Genomic DNA, 19,473 nt, shown 5'->3' on the forward strand with positions numbered 1-19,473 from the left:
TAACACTCAATGGGCCTCATTACGAGGCTGGCGGGCATGGAATGAACGTGCCGGTAAGGGGCCGGCACCATTCATTCCGGGCTGCCACATTACGAGGTCTGCAGCGGGTCCCGCTCTGGACGCCTGGCCAGACCATACATGCAGAGCGGGACCCGCTAGCAGTACAGGGTGCTAACAACGGGCCCGTCATTAACGGGCCCGTTGTTAGCATCCTCCCCATTCCCATTGAGCCCTATGGGGGCTCAAATGCGAATGGGGATGTACCGGGTCCCGAGAATGGGTATTACCGGGCCCGCTAAAATTGGCATGGCCTGGTAATTCCCTATTTTCGGGACCAGGACCCAGTACCCGGTTTGGGGGTAGCCATGCTGGTTAGAATGGCATGGCTACCTCCAAACTCCTAATGAGGCCCAATGTATCCTTATTCTGGGAAGGTAAGCTTAGGTGTGGAGGTCCATGTGTAATCGACTTTGGAGCAACAGGGGACTTCATGGATCGGACACTAGCTAGTAGATTATGGTTGCCACCTGTTAACAAGGGGGGTTCCAGAACAGGTGAGAGCTGTGGATGGCACACAGCCTACCTCCAGTCCAATATCTCATACGACCAGTCAGTTGGCAATAAATATTGCTGAAGGCCATAGCGAGGAGCTAGTCTTTGAGCTCATCAACGCACCACAATTGCAAATCATTCTAGGAATTCTGTGACTTCTTTTACACAATCCTATGATAGATTGGGGAAAAAGAACTGTAGAATTTAAGTCCGAGCTGTGTAGAGAGCAATGTGCAGTGGAAACACAGGTATGGGGAAAAAAAGAAACTGGGAGGTTTTGGGGTTGCGTTTGGCAGGAGGCGTGGTGGTCGAACATATAGTAGGGGCAATAGCAGGAGTTTTTCCAGGATGTTATGAGGAATTTGAAGATGTATTTAGTGAACAGGAAGTGAGCAAACTTCCCCTGCATCGTCCATACGACTGCAAAATAGATTTGGAAGTTGGAGCACAGATTCCTTGCGCCAGAATATATGCTTTGACTGAAAGGGAAAATTTGCATTTGAAAGAATACCTAGAGGAGAATTTGGCAAAAAAACTTTATCCAACACTCACAGTTTCCAGCAGCATTTCCTTTATTCTTTGTGCATAAGAATGACAAAACCTTGAGGACATGCATAGATAATCGAGCTCTAAATAAGATCATGATCAAAAATCACTATTCGCTTCCATTGATATTGGTGATGCTGCATAGAATTCTTGGGTTTTGTCTTTTCTCACAAAGGTCTAGGGATGCATTCTGCAAAGATAAAGGCTGTGAAGGAGTGTCCAGAACCCTCAAATGTGAAGGACATACAAAGTTTCATTGGATTTTCCCATTTTTATCACTGGTTCATTCGTGAATTTTCACAAATAGTGATTCCAATTTCCAGATTGCTAAACAAAGGGATGAAATTCGAGTGTAGTAAAGGGGCAGAGGAGGCTTTCATATTTTTGAAGTAGAAATTCATCACTGGACCCATCTTACTCCATCCAGATGTTGAGCAGCATTTTTTTGTGGCAGAAGATGCTTCAGATACAGCTATGGGCGCGGTTCTGGCACAACGTCATTGTGAAACAGGGCAGCTTCATCCAATGGCATTTTTCTCTAAAAGGTTTTCTTTGGCGGAGAGAAACTACACCATTTCGGACATAGAACTTTTAGCCATCAAGGCAGTATTTGTTGAATGGAGACACTACCTTTGGGAGGCCATCATCGAGTAACAGTGCTTACGGATCACAGGAATTTAACTTTTCTTCGATCTGCGAAGACTTTGACTCCATGACAGCTGCGCTGGTCTTTATTATTTGCTGAATACGACTTTGTATTCATGTTTAAACCGGGATGACAGAATGGGAAGGCAGATGCCTTGTTTAGGCGTTTCCCTGTAAGTTTAAAGAGTGACTCCGGTACTCCAATGCCATTGTTAAAAGAAAGACATTTCGTAGTAGGAGAGGTGCAGAAGGTTGAGTTTTGTGAGCGAATTCTACAGCAGATGTCAACAGAGCAGCTTTTGGAATGGGAAGCAGAGGATCCAGTGCGATTGATAAAGGAGGGTCTGCCTTATGTTGATGCAGGGTTGTATTTGCTGTCTGAGAATTTACATGAGGAAGCTCTGAAGACTTGTCATGACAGATGGGGATGTAAGGCTGCAGCTTCCTCAAAAAAGGCATGGAGCTGTGGGTTGACAGCCTCCATAACGTTCATCAGGAATTTGAGGAAAGAAATGGGTCAGATGTTTGCTGGAGTAGAGGGGTCGAGAGTGGGTTTTCCTAGCAGAGGTGTTACGAGGGCATGTTTTAAAATGGGAGGAATTTTCCTCACCATAAACGAGGAGTTAACCTGCTAACATTATCATGGGTGTGATCTCACAACTGATATTCTCCAGCATTTCCAGAGGAATAGGATTTAGGGGAGGACAGGATTTCAAGTGAAGGTTAGTTCTCTGTATCTGATCCTGGGTAACAGGGGAGAAAGCCGAAAACATTACTTGATTAGTTGAGGGCCCTGCAGAAAGTCATAAGGGGATGCAACAGGTGATCCATCACTCTTCAGTACGGTATTTCTCCTATAATTTTGGATCTTGTCCATAAAGAAATGAGAGAGAGTGTTGCATAGGTTTTATTAGGAGGGTACTTTAGAAGCAATCATATTCGGAGAGGAAAGCTCTCCGACAACCGAAAACAGCTCTTTAGGCTGGTTCAGTGCTTGCGAGATCCTGGTAGAAAAATAGGCAGTTTTAGCTGAGTTTTGTTCTCATCACGATATTTGGGGCACCAAACTTTCAGCTTGTCTATATAAAACATTAGAGGAGCGTAAACCAGGGGGTCGATTCGTTTTCTTTCCGTCTGGGGTTGCCTATGATAAGAGGAGCCCGAGTATCAGCTGCCTTGACAGAGGCTTCTTCTAAGATAGTTAAGGGATCAAGATCAGGATTGGGTGTAACCTCAACAAAATCAGACTGAAGTAGTGTGGAGTCTGCACTAGGATCCACTTTCCACCAGGATCGTCTGAGAGTGTAGGGTAGGCAGTTTGGAGGAATTAAAGATAAAAGTATGGAAAAAGGTACTAGAATATGGTCTGGCCAAATCACAGGAAGGATGTTGTGCACAATAACTGTGCATTCTGCAGTGAAAATAAGGTCAAGAGCATGGCCTTTGATATGAGTGGGGCCATCAACAAATTGGAACAGCTGTTGGTCCACCAGTAGGTCCACTAATCTCTGGCCATGGAGATCAGAGGAATCATCAGCCCAGAGATTAAAATCCCCCAGGATATAAAGGGTAGGATACTTTAGCCCTAGATACGCAATCCAGTTTGTGATTACCTCTATGAACTGAGAATCGAGACAAACAATATAGTTAAAACATAGAAAGTCTGTATAGGAGAGATGGAAATGCTGATAAGCAGCCATTCTGTCCACATGCAAGGAGGGGTGTCTATACAGGCACACTGGAGGTAGTGTTTATGAAGAAAACAACTTTGCCACCAGGGTGGACCGCTACTCCATCAGCATGAAATATCGCATAACAAGTTGGGAGCAGAGCTATCCGAAAACCATGTTTCAGTGATGCAAACTAAATCAGGATTGTGAGTCAGTAATAAATCAAAAATATCGAGTCAATGGCTAACAAGGGACCAAGGGCCTCATTACGACCCTGGCGGTACGGAGTGAACGGCGCCGTAAAGGTGCCGGCGCCGTTCACTCCGTACCACCGCATTACGGGTTCCCCTCGCTGACCAGGTCCCGCGACGGGAAGAGGGATCAAACAACGGGCCATCTCGTAATGGCCCGTTGTTTGCTCCCTCTCCCATTCCCATTCAGCCCTATGGGGGCTGAAATGGGAATGGGGAAGGACCGGTAATTCCTCATTCTGAGGACCCGGACCCCAACGCGATTTCGGCAGCAGCCATGCCGCCAATAGTGGCATGGTTACCGCCGAACTCGTAATGAGGGCCCAAGTGTTAATTCAAAGGCCATGTAATGCTGGGGAGGGCTCTGGAAGGAATAACACTGGAGAATTAGCCATCCAGAACTTTGGGCACATAGTTTTTGGGGGGGGGGCAAAGAACAAAGCATAGCATGTGTGTAGTTGCAATAATCCACCATACTTATGGGATAAGGGTCAGCAGTGACTTGAGTATCAGAATCTTGTGCCCAGAGCTCAGATGGTGCCCAGACAGGCACAGACGGGCTTGCCTTTTGCGCACACCTTTGGCGCGCATTAGGTGCGCCCCCAAAGTCTGCACGCTGTCATATGTATCTGCACATATACGTCCAAGCGGGATAGTCAGGTGACACGCCCCACGTCAGGAGTGATAAAAAGTGAAGAAGCACTGCCGAAGTCAGCAAATCTGAAACAAATCAAGACTGCATGGCGGTAAACGCAATGAGGATTGTAGCAACAAATTAAAAATCACAAGTGAAGTGGGGGAGTATTTGGGTAAGGAGCGCAAGGTAAAAGCAATCATTTTAAAACATGCACCGAGTTAAAACACTTTGCAGTAGTGAACACACCAATCACACTCTTACTCTCTAGGAGCAGCGCTGAAGTCAGCCAGTTCTTATGAGTCTGAGCGGGATAGTCATAATTCCTCATCTTCCTCCTGCATTGGTTTTAAAAAATGAGTAATTGAACCTTTACCAATAACTGGGAGAACTGGATTCTTCTTTTTACTCCTTCTCTGAGGTTGGAGTTGGTGATGATAAAGGTTCACACTCCTCATTAACAGTAGACTTGACGTTGGCAGTGCTCGGCTGATCCGGTGAACAAGCTTTCAATCTTCTTAAGAATTTACACGAGCCTGTATTCTTGTGTTTAGCGAGATTTTTCATATTCTTGGATTTATTTTAAGATTTTTACTAGCTGTAAGATAAAAAGTTCCCTTTTCCGGGGCAGATGTATTCCGTTGTTCATTATTTGGCTGTATCCCAGACTTTGAGATCAAATTACACAGTGATTGTTGCCCTTCACTCGGGGCTCCGGCTCAGTATCCTGAATGACAATTGGAAGCTCCTCAGCAAGAGATCTGCCCGGGCCACTCGGATTGACAGGGGAGGTATTGCCTACATGACAAACCTCGTTTTGTAAGTGAAGCAAGGCTTCAGGCGGCGACGTGACATGCCTACAAGGTGAATGCTTAGTGTGGTGGGATGCAGGAGTAGAGAGCCAGTAGATTAATCCCTCAATCAAGTTCAATTTAGAAGCCATAGAGTTCAGGGGAAATCTTTCTTCTCGGGATTCCTCAGGAATACAATCGTATGCCTTGGCGAGGGAAGACAAAGTGAAATTGAGCGAATGCAATGCTGGACCGGGGGCACGGTTGACATCATTCATTGCTGCACCCAGGAACGTAGTAGAAGGGGAAAAAGATGGAAGAGGTAAATGCTCAGGTGTATAATTTAATTTGGGGAGTCTGGGACAAATAGAGAAGGAGAATGAGATAAGTTAGTGTCTGGAATAATTTGGGCATCCGAGAAGAATGATATTCTCTGGCCCGTCCTGCAAGATCTCATGTTTTGTTACTAGGTTTAGATCGTGAAAATCTAACAAAAACAGACAGACGACAGAAACGTAAGCATTTAAAATGGAATTATCGCTCATGCTACTAGCACCGGTATATTATTGATGTACTCAAGCGATTGCGGGGCCAAATCCATCATAAGGTCTGGTGAACCCTCTTGCTCTTGGCGTGCTGTAGATGTTAGAGCAGGTTGAGAGGTTGTAAGCACCTGCACTAGGTTTGGAGCCATTAAAATAATTGGAGACGTACCCGAAGCTGCCATAGATTTACTGCGCAGGGAGTAATGACTCATTAAGGGTACTTACGTAGGCAGACCAATTTCACTTACAATGAAGCTGCTCCGCATCGAATTGCCATAAGACCACTCACCACCAAGAGATGCGTCAATCTACAGATTTCACATTTTCGTGGTGAGGATTTACCCTCTAACCCTCTGGCTTCCCTGGCTCTCACAGCGGAACCCTGGTAGTCCACTTCGCAACCACTTCTTTGTAATCAGGTTGCCTTAATGTAGGATCTGCAGCCCGCTTACCTTGCCACCAAGGTGTCTGGGCCCCGGAAGGCCCTCCTCCCTGTCTGCTTAATTGAGGTCCCTTCGTCAAGTATAACAGATTTATTTAAAAGAAGCATAACTTCACTTTAGTACCAGTTCTCTGAGGGAACCTCCCCTTACGGCTGCGGCTATGACCCCGTGGGTTTCCTCACTTCACAGTCCCGAATCTCAGCTTTCGTGTCTCACAATTCCAAGACAGCGATGAAGCACTAATTCTGGTATCCCCCACAGCACCCAACGTATCACCCACCGAAGGACGCTGAGGGATCCGCAGGGCACACAGTCAGAGAGAGGAGAGGAGGGGGACCTAGCAACGGGTCTTGCGTGAGTAACAGAAACACTCGAGAACACAACACCAGAAACTGATCGTCAAGCTAGCTGCTCCCAACAATCTCTTGTGCTATATTGTCTGCAGCTGTGGATCCCGGCACAGAGCTACCTATTATGGAAAATCCTCTGTTACATATGTGGACACAATAGCTTAATATGTTGCGTATGTTCTGTCAGAGTACTGTACAAAACAACATTTTACCCTTTCCAAATCATCATTGGATTTTCACCTATGTTTTGTTTCCAATCAGTGATCTTAGTCCCATCAGTTTTCTTCGAGAAAATCTTTAAAGTAGTGGACAGAAGGCTAGCTCTGAACTCTTTACATTTCCCTGCTCAGGTTCCTGTTGAGGTCAATGCATTTTTTGTTGAACTAGGGTGTATCTATTTCAGCGTAGAGCAGCTTGGTGTGGTTGGTTTCAAACAGTACAAGGTGGGCTGCGCCAATCTATTATCATCTAAAGTTCTTCTTGGAACCAAACAGGACCATATCATATCTTAGGGAGTTGCTGAACAAGGTTACAGATCTGCAAAGGTCTCTGGGGCATGGACAGCCACTAGTTGGTTCCCATTGCTGGGCAATTGTCTCGGCAGAATGGTAGGGAACTATCTGGAGGTTCAGGTGTGGGTTAGCATACTCATCAAAATGTGAAGTTGTCCCCTCAGGGGTAGTGGTAGCAAAAGTATTTGAGATGCCCATTCTTTTAAATGTCAGCATGAGGGCTATGCGTGGCTGTGTTACTGAGCTCACAGGTATGGGTGGTTTGTCAGGAGGCAGATTCAAGAAGGTTGGATTATGTTATGTTATGTTGATGTATACCATGCATTGCTACCGCCGCATGGTCTCCAGGTGCTCACGTGGCTCTGTAAGAAAGTGGGTGGGGTAGGTTTGTGAGGAAAGAGGGATAGGGTAGAGGTTGTGCTCGTCTGTTGATGTTTGCAGAGCCAGGAGGAACTGGCATCTGTGCATGTCTGCTTTCTGAGTTTGCTTTGTGTGCACTGGGGTAATTGTGTCCAGAGGGGCAGGTCCAGTGTCTGGGTTGTTTGTTATTTGCAGCAGTTTGTTCTTGTGGCGGTTGTGTGTTTTGTGTGTAGTAAAGCTAGCCCTTTTCGGTGGGCGTGTGGTACGTGGCAGGTATGCGGGAGAGAAGCAGGGTGTGGTTAGTAGTGTGTGGTTGTTTTATTGTCGGTTCCAGGATCCGTACTGGATCCAGGTAGCAGTTGTGGGATATACCTGTTTTTATGGTCATCTCTGTGAATGGAATAGCCAGGTTTTCAGTCGTTTTCTGAATTATAAGAGCACAAGACATCTTCAGTAGATTTGTCTGGTGGGGGTACGCCATGCACTGAGGAACGGAGCAGGCGATGCACATTCCTAGTCTTTGGAACAGCCAAATTTGCTATGAAGTCTCAATTGCTTCAGTTGATCTGGTCATTTTGCTTTATACATCTTTTAGTTCTCTCGTTTGTGACTCAGTACACAGTTTACTGCTTTCACTGTACCTGTCAAACAAAGCATCCCATTGCCTTTGGTGGACCTTGCCTCCATGGGACTCCAGTGCTCTTCACAAATTACCAATTGTATCCAAATCAAATGTACCTGCCCCAGGGAGTTGTTTAGAGGCCTTATCCCTGGTAACTACCAGTGATCTAGACAACGTACACGTTTTGGATGAGTACTTTAGGCGCATATAATAAACAGGACTGCCTTTAGGAGACCGTGGCACTTACTCCCAATGGGGTAACACCATGCAAGACGTATACCGGGTCTGTGTCGCTCTTTCAAAATCCCATGCACCACTGCTGTGAGACAAAGGTCAGCCCCAACAACAGTTTACTGTTGACACTATTACACCCGGCCTCGCACCATTGCGCCAAGAAAAGGTTTACACCGAATAGTGGTTCAGAAATCAGGTTAAGGGAAGGAGTCGGGGCTACACGCACATGGGCACACAAGACAGAAAAGCCTAATCAGATACAATTACTAGGAGATTACAAAGGGTGAAAAGCAAGATAGAAAGGGAAGCGTTTTATTGGAGGAAAAAGATGGAGAACAAAAAAGTGTCAAAGTCACATGTTTTTGCACAGAGAACACAGGATCTGAGACAACTCGCAACGAAAGAGAAGAAAATCAAGACTCCACCAAAGTCAAATACTGTGTGGGGCTACGATACAGCCGAGATGGTGCTTTGAGATGATATGGCTATGACGGCACATTTATACCGGGTTCTTGGAGAAGACCAACAAACAACGCTGATAAATACCCTCATATGGTGTCACATTTTGGCACCCACAATGTATTCGCTTCTGCCAGTCCTTCACAGCAACCTATCCCTGGTTAGAACACTTGACTAGGCTTGTCGCATATGTATGGCAGTCGCCTAACAGTTTGGAATATTCTCGAAACAAAGAATCAAAATAAGAATAAAAGAAAGCTCATTCAGTCAGGGCAATGTGTATGCCAACAGCGCAATACCAGTTCCCTAGACTGAACCCCAGTTGCTCCTGCCCTGACATTCCCCATGTATCCTGCCCTTGACCCTTGTCGCTTCTCTGGTGGTTTGTTATCTTCCCTCTTGCTTGTTCCCCCAGCATTGGGGTTGCCTTCCTCCCCCTCATTCCCCCGAACCGTTGTCCTCTCTGGTTTCCTTGCATCCCTGGGTATCAGTAACTCTCCTCTGATCCTTGGATGCTATCCTTTCATCCCTCCTCCTGTCGTCTTTCTGGGTTTCCCATGGTATCACCCTCTATTCCCCCATTCCCCGTTTCCGACCTCTACATCCTCTACAACCTCCCCCCACAGCTGTCATACCCGTTTGCTGTGCCTTTTGGACCCCTGTGTGATGCTGGAAATGCATCGGAGGGACAGGGCCTCCGTATCCTTGTCCTTTACTGCTTTTTATTGTGCGTTCTGTCGTGTTTTCCGCGCAGGAGTTCATCCACGGGATACCCTTATGACACCCATAGGTGGGGGTACAACCCTGTGCCCCTAGTGTATGTTTTTGGGCACGTGTGTGTGGCCCACAGAGCAGGGTATGGGCTGGTGGCAGCTCCATGCTGAATTTGACAGGTGCTCCGAGTATCCTCCATGTTGGGATACCCAGGCCCTGCCATTGGAATCAGTTGATTCCTGATGGGAAACAAGATGGCCCCCGTGGCCTCTTGCTTTCTATTGCCTGTTACCTTGTTTTCCCAAAGTCCTGGGAAGCCCTGACTCTGTCCCTTCCCCCTGACTGGCAGTTGGGTGGAAGTTCCATATATGATGTTGTTGTGAAGTCCAGGCCAGACTGACTGGAGCCTTCCCAGTGACTGTATGTTGTGGGTACACCCTGTGGGTGGGACCTGGGTGAATGGAGTGTGTGACGAATACGCATTCTGTGTTGTGGGTGTCTAGTATCTGGTGGTTGACACAATGACTGAGACAGCCCTGCCCGAAACTGGTATGAATGCAGTGTGGAGTGTTGAATGGCTGGGTACTTCCCCAATACACATAACTTGTTGTGAGTGTCTGGAGAGGAGTGAATGGCCTGAATGCACTATGCACCTGATTGGCTGCCTGCCTGCATGAATGCCCTTTTGACCGATTGGTTGCCTGAGTGTGACCCAGCAGAATGAATGGGAAATCAACTAGTATATCTGGGGGCCTCTCACTGCGAGAATTCGTGTTCAGAAGCTGAAGTCCACTACGACGAGTAACTGGAGTGAAGCTTGACCTTGAAGCCCTGCTAGATGAGAAGAATTGCTGTTGTTCTCCTTCACAAACTGAAAGCTGCTGTGTCTACAAGGACTCACCCAGAGAGAACCTGATAAGGTACCCTCTTCCCGAACTATGAGGGACCATTGTGCACCAGCAGATCTTTGCCAAAGCTCCCTGGTAGACAGACCTTCGACAGCCTGCCGACCCGAGACGGGGACTGCTGCGGAATCCCAAGGAGAAGCGCCCGGACTGTTATCTGCCACTGTCGACGACCGCCGTCGCCGACCAGAGCCGCCGTGCTCCCGTTTGCCTAAGAACTTCATTTGATCCAAGGACGCTCTCGTCTGCATCGCCGCCCGCTTTATCCCGCTGGAGAAGACCAGACAGTCGACGTGCCGAGGAGCATCCGCCGGTGGGTTTCCCGCCACCCAAAGACCACAGAGACGCCGACGACTCGACGCCCTTGCTGGGCCACAGTTCTTCAAACTCTTTGCGGCCCAGAACTATCGACACCGAGGTGCCCAGCACGCCTCTTCCTTGCAGGACGTTTACGCTTCCCCATCAACGAGCACCGCTAGGAACGAAGCTGCCACTTCACCGTCGTAGCTCACCCTGTTCTCCGTCGGCCGTTCAACAACCCGTGACTCCTGCCTTAAAGGGAGGGCACTCAAGAAGGGCCGTTGATTCCCCGCCAAGGAACGCTACAATGCCAGGTACTTTGGGCTTGTATCTTTATTCTACAGGTTGCCAAGGTGGGGGGGGTGTGGGATCTCCACACAGTGCAGTGTTTAACGGAAGCGATCAGTATTCTGCCAATTGTTCAGCCTTCTTGCTTTCCTTCCTCTCTCCACTGCTGGTTTCCTCTTTGTTGATCTGTGTGACATTTTGACAGTATAGTTGATGCACTTTAATGAGATCTGATAATATTTGTGGTACCACTGTAGAACTGTATATATTTACCATTGTTGATTTTCTGAGCACAAAGTGAATTATTGTCATAGTGTACATAACCTTGAATATTAATTATATAAAGACTGTGTTTTAACCGATACAGTGTGCGGACATTCCTTTGTGGGTGCTTGGGGACTACACTGTACTTAAGAACGAGCCTGCATCACCTCCTGAGAAGCTAGGCCTTGATTGCTCGACCACGTACCAACAATAGAGAATCTTGGCTGGGGTCCTCTGTGCCTCTCCTCTACCATGTAGAGAGCAGAAGTACAGACAACCCCCTCCGGTCCTTTACACCCTGCTGCTTCCCAACCTAACTTGTTTCCTTGCACACTTCTACCTTTTGCCTGCTAGCCCCTTCTGCCCCCTGTCCTACGCTGCCCCTTTACCTTTCTGCTTACTTCTTTTCTTCCTTCTACTTCACCTTCATCTACTTCACTTTTACTTTAGCTCCCATTACTTCAACATTACTTATCACTTTTACTTTTTCACTTTACGTTTACTTTTTTTTATCCCTCCTCCCAGCACCCTCTACTTGCCCCGTGGCGCATCAGAGGTTACGCCCTTGCCGCAGTCATATTCAGTGACTGCACAGTCCCTTGTGGTTTCTGACAGCCCTTCCAGCCTGGATGCACCATGTATTTCCATTGCGACAGTTCCCCTGTAAATTAAACAGACAATTTAACAATGGTCATTCAATCATTTCTGGAGTGGGTGGGCGGGCGGGCGGGCGGGCATATGATCTCCTCCGCTGTAGTGGTCCTGGCAGAGAGGGTGCCTCCCTGTGTGTGCTGCTTTTTTATAGACCCCTTGTGGGGGTGGAGGCATGCCTTACTTCTCTACCCCCTTTCTGGTCTTCTCCCCCTATGGGTCCCTTCACTCCTCCCCCTTCCTGCTGCCTGGCACCCCTCTGTCTGCATCTGCAGCCCCTTGGCTGCTTGGGGCAGGGATCCTTTGGGGCCCGTTGTAAAAGAACCACAAAGTTCAATTTGGGTAGGGTCAATGAGAAATCCTTTGTTTTGAAAACAACAACACAACAGGAGACGGATCACAAATGGAGTTTCCCCAGGAACTTCAGGAAAGTTTCCCTCCATTCAGATTTCAATATTTGAGTAGATTGTATAGGGTTAAATATAAGAATATACTGGAACATTGTATGATCTCAGCGTGGCAGTGCAAAGTGGAGGCGTCCCATTTTAATTTGCACTCCAGTCTTTTTTCAGAGACTCACATGGGGTTCTAAATCTTGTAACTTATTCTCCATTATAGATTGCCGTTTACGGAAAGAATTTCTGCGTCTCAGCCAAGAATGCCTTCAAGCTTCTGATGAGAAACATTGTCAGGTATGTAGAATGTGGAAACTATGTACAGGCGCCTAAACCCTAACCAAGACTGCCCTGATGCAGCCCTAAACAACATTCTATGCCCCACCAGGAATAGGAGGCCTGAGATAAAATCTAGATGGGGGGGGAGAAGATTGCTGGCCATCCAGGAGACTTCTTCGAAGTCAGGGGAACTTTGGCAAAGCAGAGAGACTTCTGTCAGATCATAAAGATATTAGCAGACCAGGGAGGATCCAATCCTAAATGGATTATGGAGGACGGAGGCAGAGCCCTGAGACTAATGGAAGGTCACAGAGACTTGTCAAACATTGTGGTTCAGTAGAAAACAGTGACTTGGACTTAGGGGGTGGAGTGGATGTCCTAGTCAGGGAGCTGTGGACACGGACAAGCATATTTGGAGATTATGGAAATGTCGGAGAGATTCAAGGAATTTTCTAGAATCTAGAGAATTAGTGGCTTCCCAGGACACTCCTATACAGTCAGGGCGACATGAAGGAACTATCACATGAGATACAGCGACTGTAAATAAATGAGTTTGCCAGTCTGTAGAGCCAGTGTTCTTGAAGTGAGCTCCATCCACCTTAATGCATGTCTCGCCTTTGTGTCTCCCGCAGGGTGGTGGTTCTCGACAAAGTGACGGACCTCCTCATCTTCTTTGGGAAGCTCTTGGTGGTTGGCGGAGTTGGTGAGTGTGAAATAAAATCTGTAAAGGGCTGGAGACTTACTAGGCCGACTGGCAGGGTAGATAAGAGATCCCCCAGCAACAGATATGAGGATGGGCGGGTGGATAGAAAATTTGATGGAAGTGAAAGCAAAGCCTGTAGAGGATGAACTCGGAGGCAAATCACATTCCTGAAATTGAACAAATCCAATGTTAGATGTGCGATCACTGTACAGATTCCACCATGAAATGTCTCCAGATTGTCTCACTCCATGGTGGGTATTATGCCCAACCCAGAGGATTGTTTCAGGAAACGGTAAGGGCATCCTGCTGCCAACAGCTGCAGAGCCACGTGTGCAGCGTTTAAATGTGAACAGATCTGTATCTTAAATGTATTCCCACAATCCCGGCCCTTTGCCTTTCCCTCCATCGTTGAGAAGGCACCAGACTGTCAAGACTGTGAGGAGCATTACATGCTGGCACCCTCCAGGGCACAGAAAGAGCCTCTTGGCGCGCACACACAGGACCTGGGCAGGGCTTCCTTCCATGCTGGTACCAGCAGTGGTCCCTACCGTCACCAGTATATAGGGCCTGAAAACAGTGCTAATGCCATCCGAGGTCCCTTAAGAAATGAACAGGCAGAGTTGCTGTTTGGGAGGAGGGGAGGTCAGAAAGCCGTCCTCACGTTGTGCCTTATGAAGAGACGGCTCAAACGCCACATTGCGGGTTCGTTTTTGAGGACCAAGGACCCCCATCCCTCAAACAGAGGAGCGAGTACACCCCAACTAAGGGAGAATATATTTCCAGTCTTCGGCCTCGATTTGTTGGAATAAGAGTGTAAACCACTTTGAAAAGTGTTTGGGAGAATTTAGTGAGGTGCAGCTGTGTGCGATTGTTTCTTTGGGCTGGGTTGTGCTTTCCTCTGTGGATATTAAGCGTTAACGACATGGAGCACGCGCCACCGGCTTGATGAAGTATTGCGATGATGACAACGTTTCAGAACTCTGCAAGTTCTTCATCCGTACTCGCATGTTCACGAATCCTCACTGCGGTCTGCCTCTTCCTCTCTTGCAGGTGTGTTGGCGTTCTTCTTCTTCACAGATCGGATCCCCATTAATGATCCCAACTTTAAGTCTCCTACGCTGAACTACTACTGGATTCCCATCCTGGTGAGCCAACTGTCTTTGCATGTTGTGCAGCCCATGTTGAACCTGGAGGATCTCCAAAGGTCCTCTCATGAACTAATATCCCGCAACCTCCAGTCATGACACCTCGTCATATCCCTATCTTACAGTAACAACTATCCTGTCTCAACCAGTTGGGTTGCCCCATACCCTCAGAGTTGATCCCTGCATTAAGAGAACTGGGGAATATTTAATCTTACCAAGTCCCCACTCAGGATCCCATTGACTATTTCTCCTCTCCTCCTTTGCAGACGGTAGTGGTCGGCGCGTATCTGATCGCTCAGGGCTTCTTCAGCGTATACAACATGTGTGTCGACACACTCTTCCTCTGCTTCTGTAAGTATATAATAGCAGATACAACCAAGGGCTCTGCTGGTCTGTCTCCGTAGTATGTATTTCTCATGCTCTTTTCCTATACCCACATTTTCCCGTCCCATCTGACTCACTTCCTCTCTACATCTACCTGCCTTCCCTTTCATCTAGCTCACTTCCTCTTCCTAACTAGCTCACATTCTCTTACTATATTTCTTCGTTACTTTGTTGTTTGCTCGCACCCCTCTCAAGATCAGGCCATTTTTTACCCAAAAAAAACATTTCTGGGGTGGGGGGCTTTAGGGGGGCGAGGGACAGTATAGTCTGCCACCCTTGAACTCCCTTTCTAATGGGACCCAAGTGCCTCGCTCTTAGTGAGAACCAAATGTAATTTATGCTCTTCCATCTACATCACCTCCTCTTTCCATCTAGACCCCTTCCTCTTTCCATCAAGATCACCTCCTCTTTCCACGTAGATCCCTTCCTCTTTCCATGTACATCAACTCCTCTTTCCATCTAGAGCCTTTCCTCTTTCCATCTAGATCCCTTCCTCTTTCCACGTAGATCTCTTCCTCTTTCCATCTTGATCACCTCCTCTTTCCATATAGGTCCCTTCCTCTTTCCATCAAGATCACCTCCCCTTTCTATGTAGATCCCTTCCTCTTTCCATGAAGATCCCTCCCCTTTCCATGTACATCACTTCCTCTTTCCATATAGATCCCTTCCTCTTTACATCTCGATCACCTCCTCATTCCATGTAGATCCCTTCCTCTTTCCATCTAGATCACTTCCTCTTTCCATGAAGATCCCTTCCCCTTTCCATGTAGATCACTTCCTCTTTCCATGAAGACCCCTTCCCATTTCCATGTAGATCGCTTTCTCTTTCCATCTAGATCCCTTCCTCTTTCCATCTAAATCTCTTCCTCTTTTCATAAAGTTCACTTCCCTTTTCACTGTTTCTCAGTTTCCCCTTTCTTTTAGCTCACTTCTACTTTTCAATTAGGTTACATCCCTTCTCCATCTAGCTCATGTTCTCTTTTAGTAGCTCACTTTACCCTTCTGGTGAACTTGGGCTCACACCTTTTCTCCAACCAGCTCATTTCCTGCTCAGTAGGCCTCTTTTAGTCCATTTCTCTTTCCTTCTACCTTATTACCTCTTTCTCGTGCCATGTAGCTCACTTCTTCCCATGTTTCACAGTTGCTCCTTACTTTAAGCTCACCTCAGCCTTGGTGCTGGATTAGGAACCTACTCGATCTAGCTCACTTAATCTTCCCATTGAATGACTTACACTTTCTCTCTAGCTCTCTTTCTCTTCCCAGCGGAGTGCTCATTTCCGCTCACTCCACCTTCCCATTGAATTACTTTCTCTTTTCCCGACTGCCCTCATTTTCTCACCACCTTTATTAACCCACTTCAGCTACTTATCCCACGTACCTCACGTCTTCTGCTTGATGTCTTTACCTTGCTTCATATCAAACTTTCTGAAGGTTGTCCCTACTTTCCTGGGAGTTTTGCACGTTCCTGCAGGCAGTGGAGCTAGTTTATTACAAGGTTTTTAACCATGGAACAACTGGAATTAACATCCGATTATACCTGAGCCAAAGCCGTAATTCATATATCAATATCATTGCTTTATCGGATAAGTGCCAATTATGTGGCCTAGTGTTTAATATATAGTTCCCTGGATAACACACCAGAGTGGTGCGTTGCCATCACCTCTCCAGTCACTTGATGGGTGCTAAGGAGAAAGGGTTCTCTAAGTCCGAATGGATCCACCAGGCAGAAGCCTGGCTCTACCACTCAAGTCCCCTGGTTGCCTTCTTCTGGGGGTCAGCACTTCTGGGGTGTTGTCTCGCCTCTAGTTGCCCCTTGTGGCATATTATGCACTCTATTCTCTCTTGCAAAGGCATGCAGTGGTTAATGACCTTCATTTTGTCCATGGTAGATTTTGTTGACGCATTTTGTGCCAGAAGACCAAATAAATATATAAATATATATGAATATAGACACCACACGCACAGAAATGTGTATATTTGTGGGGAATAGAGGTGGCCGTGGTGTAGCGAAGGGGTTCCTGGTTCGGCGACCCACAATTAAAAGAAAAACAAAAAGAGAGGGTTGACCAAACCTACTACGATTAAATGAGGGTTGTTTGACGTGTAAAACCCTTAGAAAAAGCTGTGCCGCCTGATGGAAAAGGTGTTATGAGACTGGTCATGAAGGTCGAAGTCCATTGGCGGTAGACCATACGGGGAAGCAGAAGTGAAATGGTTAACTCAACAGCAGCGTGCTTGGGGGCTGTGAACCGAGATTTGTTTTAATTTCATACATCTTTGGTTTTCTGTTTCAACAGTGGAGGATCTGGAGCGAAACGATGGGTCGCAGGAGAAGCCTTACTACATGCCCAAGTCGCTCATGTCCATTCTGAACAAGAAGAACAAGGCGCCGAAGAGCGAGGCAAAGAAGTAACCATGGCCGCTCAGATCGCTCATCCGTCAGCAAGTGTCCGCTCCTCCGCCAACCCTTCTAGCACTCCCAGAGCCGCACTTCCTGTGCGTGCCCACCTAATATCCTGTCAGCCGTTGTCGGCTCCGCCAGCCTTTCTTTCTGTGCATTCCTGCTCTCATTCTGCGATTCCCTTAGCCACGCTTCCTGTGAGTGGCTACATTGTTTCCCCTACTGTCTTCACTTCCTGTTTGCATCCACCATCATTTGCTACTCCCCTTACCCAACTTCCTCTGAGTGTCCAAGTCATTTCCTGTCCACGTGTCCATTCTCTGTAGTCTCTTTTCTGTGTACTCCCACCCAATCAGCATCTTTTCCACCCCACACCCCAGTGCATTCTGGTCATAAACTTCCCGACCCCTTCCTCTGTGCTCATTGTGCATATTGCATCGCAACAGGGGTGTTGCTAGGTGTGGAAAAGATCTGGGGCTACATTAATGTCGGGACTCGGGGCTAGCTAGGTAGCTAGCATTTTGGTTGTAGTTCTTAAGCTTCTATCCGGGACTACAACCAGAAGACCTAAGACTATAGCCCCCATCCCCTCCCTTGCTACGCCTCTGCATCGCATGTATGCTTCCCCCTTTCCTGTGCATGCGCACATTGCTTCTTCCACACATGTCTTCATCCGTTCCCGCTGAATTTGCTAGCCCACCCTTCCATCAAATCTACTGTTCTCTTTCACCTACCCGTACATTCTAGATGTGGAGTTAGACTTCTGTGATGAGCGCCTGCAATGCGCTTCTTTACAGAGCCTCCTCTACTTGCTGCCTCGCTTGGACAGATGTGGCTAGCTTAAATCAGCGGACACTTGCACCTTGCAGACCTAATGTTCACGATGCTGCTAAACGGACCACTTTTTTTGATTGACACTTGAGGGCACACTGGCTTCTCTGAAATGTGTGCCACTGTAGGCAGAGATCAGTGGTTCGCATGTTTACATCAAGACAGTCACTGGAAGGAAAATTTACACAGGAAACAGAATAACGTGCCTACCGCGCTTTTATACAGAGTGATATAGAAAAATATATTTATATGAGGTGCGGGCGAGTGCCAGGCATAATGTTAAAAATAGAGCGAGTACGTGGCCATAGAACTTGATTTGTTTAAGTAGCACTGTAGAGTGTGTGCTTCCTCACTATGATGTCACTTCCGGTCTTTATAGCCTGAGAGCCATAGGATCATTGATTCCCTCCACAGGAAGCTGAACCCGTGAAGGGCTTTGTCAAATGAAATAGTGCTTTAAATGACTGTAAAACTACATGTTTTGCTACTTTGGAAGAAAAGCAGGAGAAGTGATAAACATAGTAGGCCTGAACGTGGTGGCAGGAGATATTTCAGGTCCTGTTCTGGTGTGCTAGATTCGCGTGGCCCTTCACTCACTCACCCAGGTTTGTTGGGGAGAAGGGGAGGGAGAGTGGTTGGTAATGAGTAGATTTGAGAATGTTAAAGGCCAGGTGTTCTTGTAGGGGCTACATACCAAACATCAAGCCGCGGGAACTGAAACCTGGAAGGAACGAAGGGAATGAAACAAGTCGTGGAGGGACTTAGGGCACCGCAACCTAAACTGTGAGCCTGTATACATTTCAAACAATAACACCTGCAGGTTTCATTAATTTAATGAACTATATCATCTCGATCTAGCCTATTATCTCCTGATGTCCTCAAGATGTCAGGCCTGTTGCTTTCCATGGCTCCTAGAAGTGCCGGAGCAGCGCCTTCTAGGAAACTGGGCCGCCATGCCGGTGACAATGATGATTTTACAAGAGAAACATCTCGGCGCCCTTGAGGTTTGCGCCTGTGCAGTTTTAAGAACACATCTTAGTACACTTCCGATCGACTCAATGCACTTTCAGCCAATAGATTTTGTATTTTTTAATAAATCAAACTATGAAATGTATGAACTATTCTGGGTGTGGTTGTCTTTTTCTTCTGCTGTTTTGCGAAATGATGTCTGCATTTTAGATGTGAAAGGAGAGAAGTTGCTGCTGGCCAAGACACGATCAGCCCCCAACCGGGCAGAACAACAACTGTGGCTTGTAGATGCCAGTCCCTAGGGGGCACAATATATCACTGCCTCTGGCAGAGTAAGTAAGCATGTTGGGGGTACTGGAGAGCTAGAGATCAGAGGCTTTCAGTCCAGTGAGCACATCTGCCTCTCATGTGGGATCAGTTCATAGAGGCTGCTTCAGGAATCCAGGACTCTCTGCAAGTCTCCGTGCTGTACAGCGCATGTCAGTAACTGCTCTTGACAGCAGAGAGGTCCAGGCGCGTTAGGCAAGGCTCAGTTCTAGGGCCTGCTAGGAATGAGCTCGTTTACTAGCAGAGCCTCCTGGAAGGGGTATGCCCAGGGCATCCAGCTGGGGGTTTCTTGTTGTGGGATTC

The 19,473-nt window shown here is 47.2% G+C and overlaps 1 protein-coding gene across 1 annotated transcript in view; it reads left to right on the forward strand.

Moving 5' to 3' along the window:
* Positions 1 to 18,995, forward strand: part of SLC44A4 (solute carrier family 44 member 4) — a 322,971-nt gene extending 303,976 nt beyond the window's left edge. The window contains exons 18-22 of the mRNA XM_069635013.1: positions 12,355 to 12,428; positions 13,043 to 13,113; positions 14,164 to 14,258; positions 14,525 to 14,609; positions 16,940 to 18,995. Coding sequence (XP_069491114.1) covers positions 12,355 to 12,428; positions 13,043 to 13,113; positions 14,164 to 14,258; positions 14,525 to 14,609; positions 16,940 to 17,055 — 441 coding nt within the window. The 3' untranslated portion in view covers positions 17,056 to 18,995. The remainder of the gene's footprint in view (positions 1 to 12,354; positions 12,429 to 13,042; positions 13,114 to 14,163; positions 14,259 to 14,524; positions 14,610 to 16,939) is intronic.
* Positions 18,996 to 19,473: the final 478 nt, after the last annotated feature.

The sequence above is a fragment of the Ambystoma mexicanum genome, chromosome 13 (assembly GCF_040938575.1).
Source record: "Ambystoma mexicanum isolate Mex_15411 chromosome 13, UKY_AmexF1_1, whole genome shotgun sequence".
Classification (NCBI taxonomy): Eukaryota; Metazoa; Chordata; class Amphibia; order Caudata; family Ambystomatidae; genus Ambystoma; species Ambystoma mexicanum.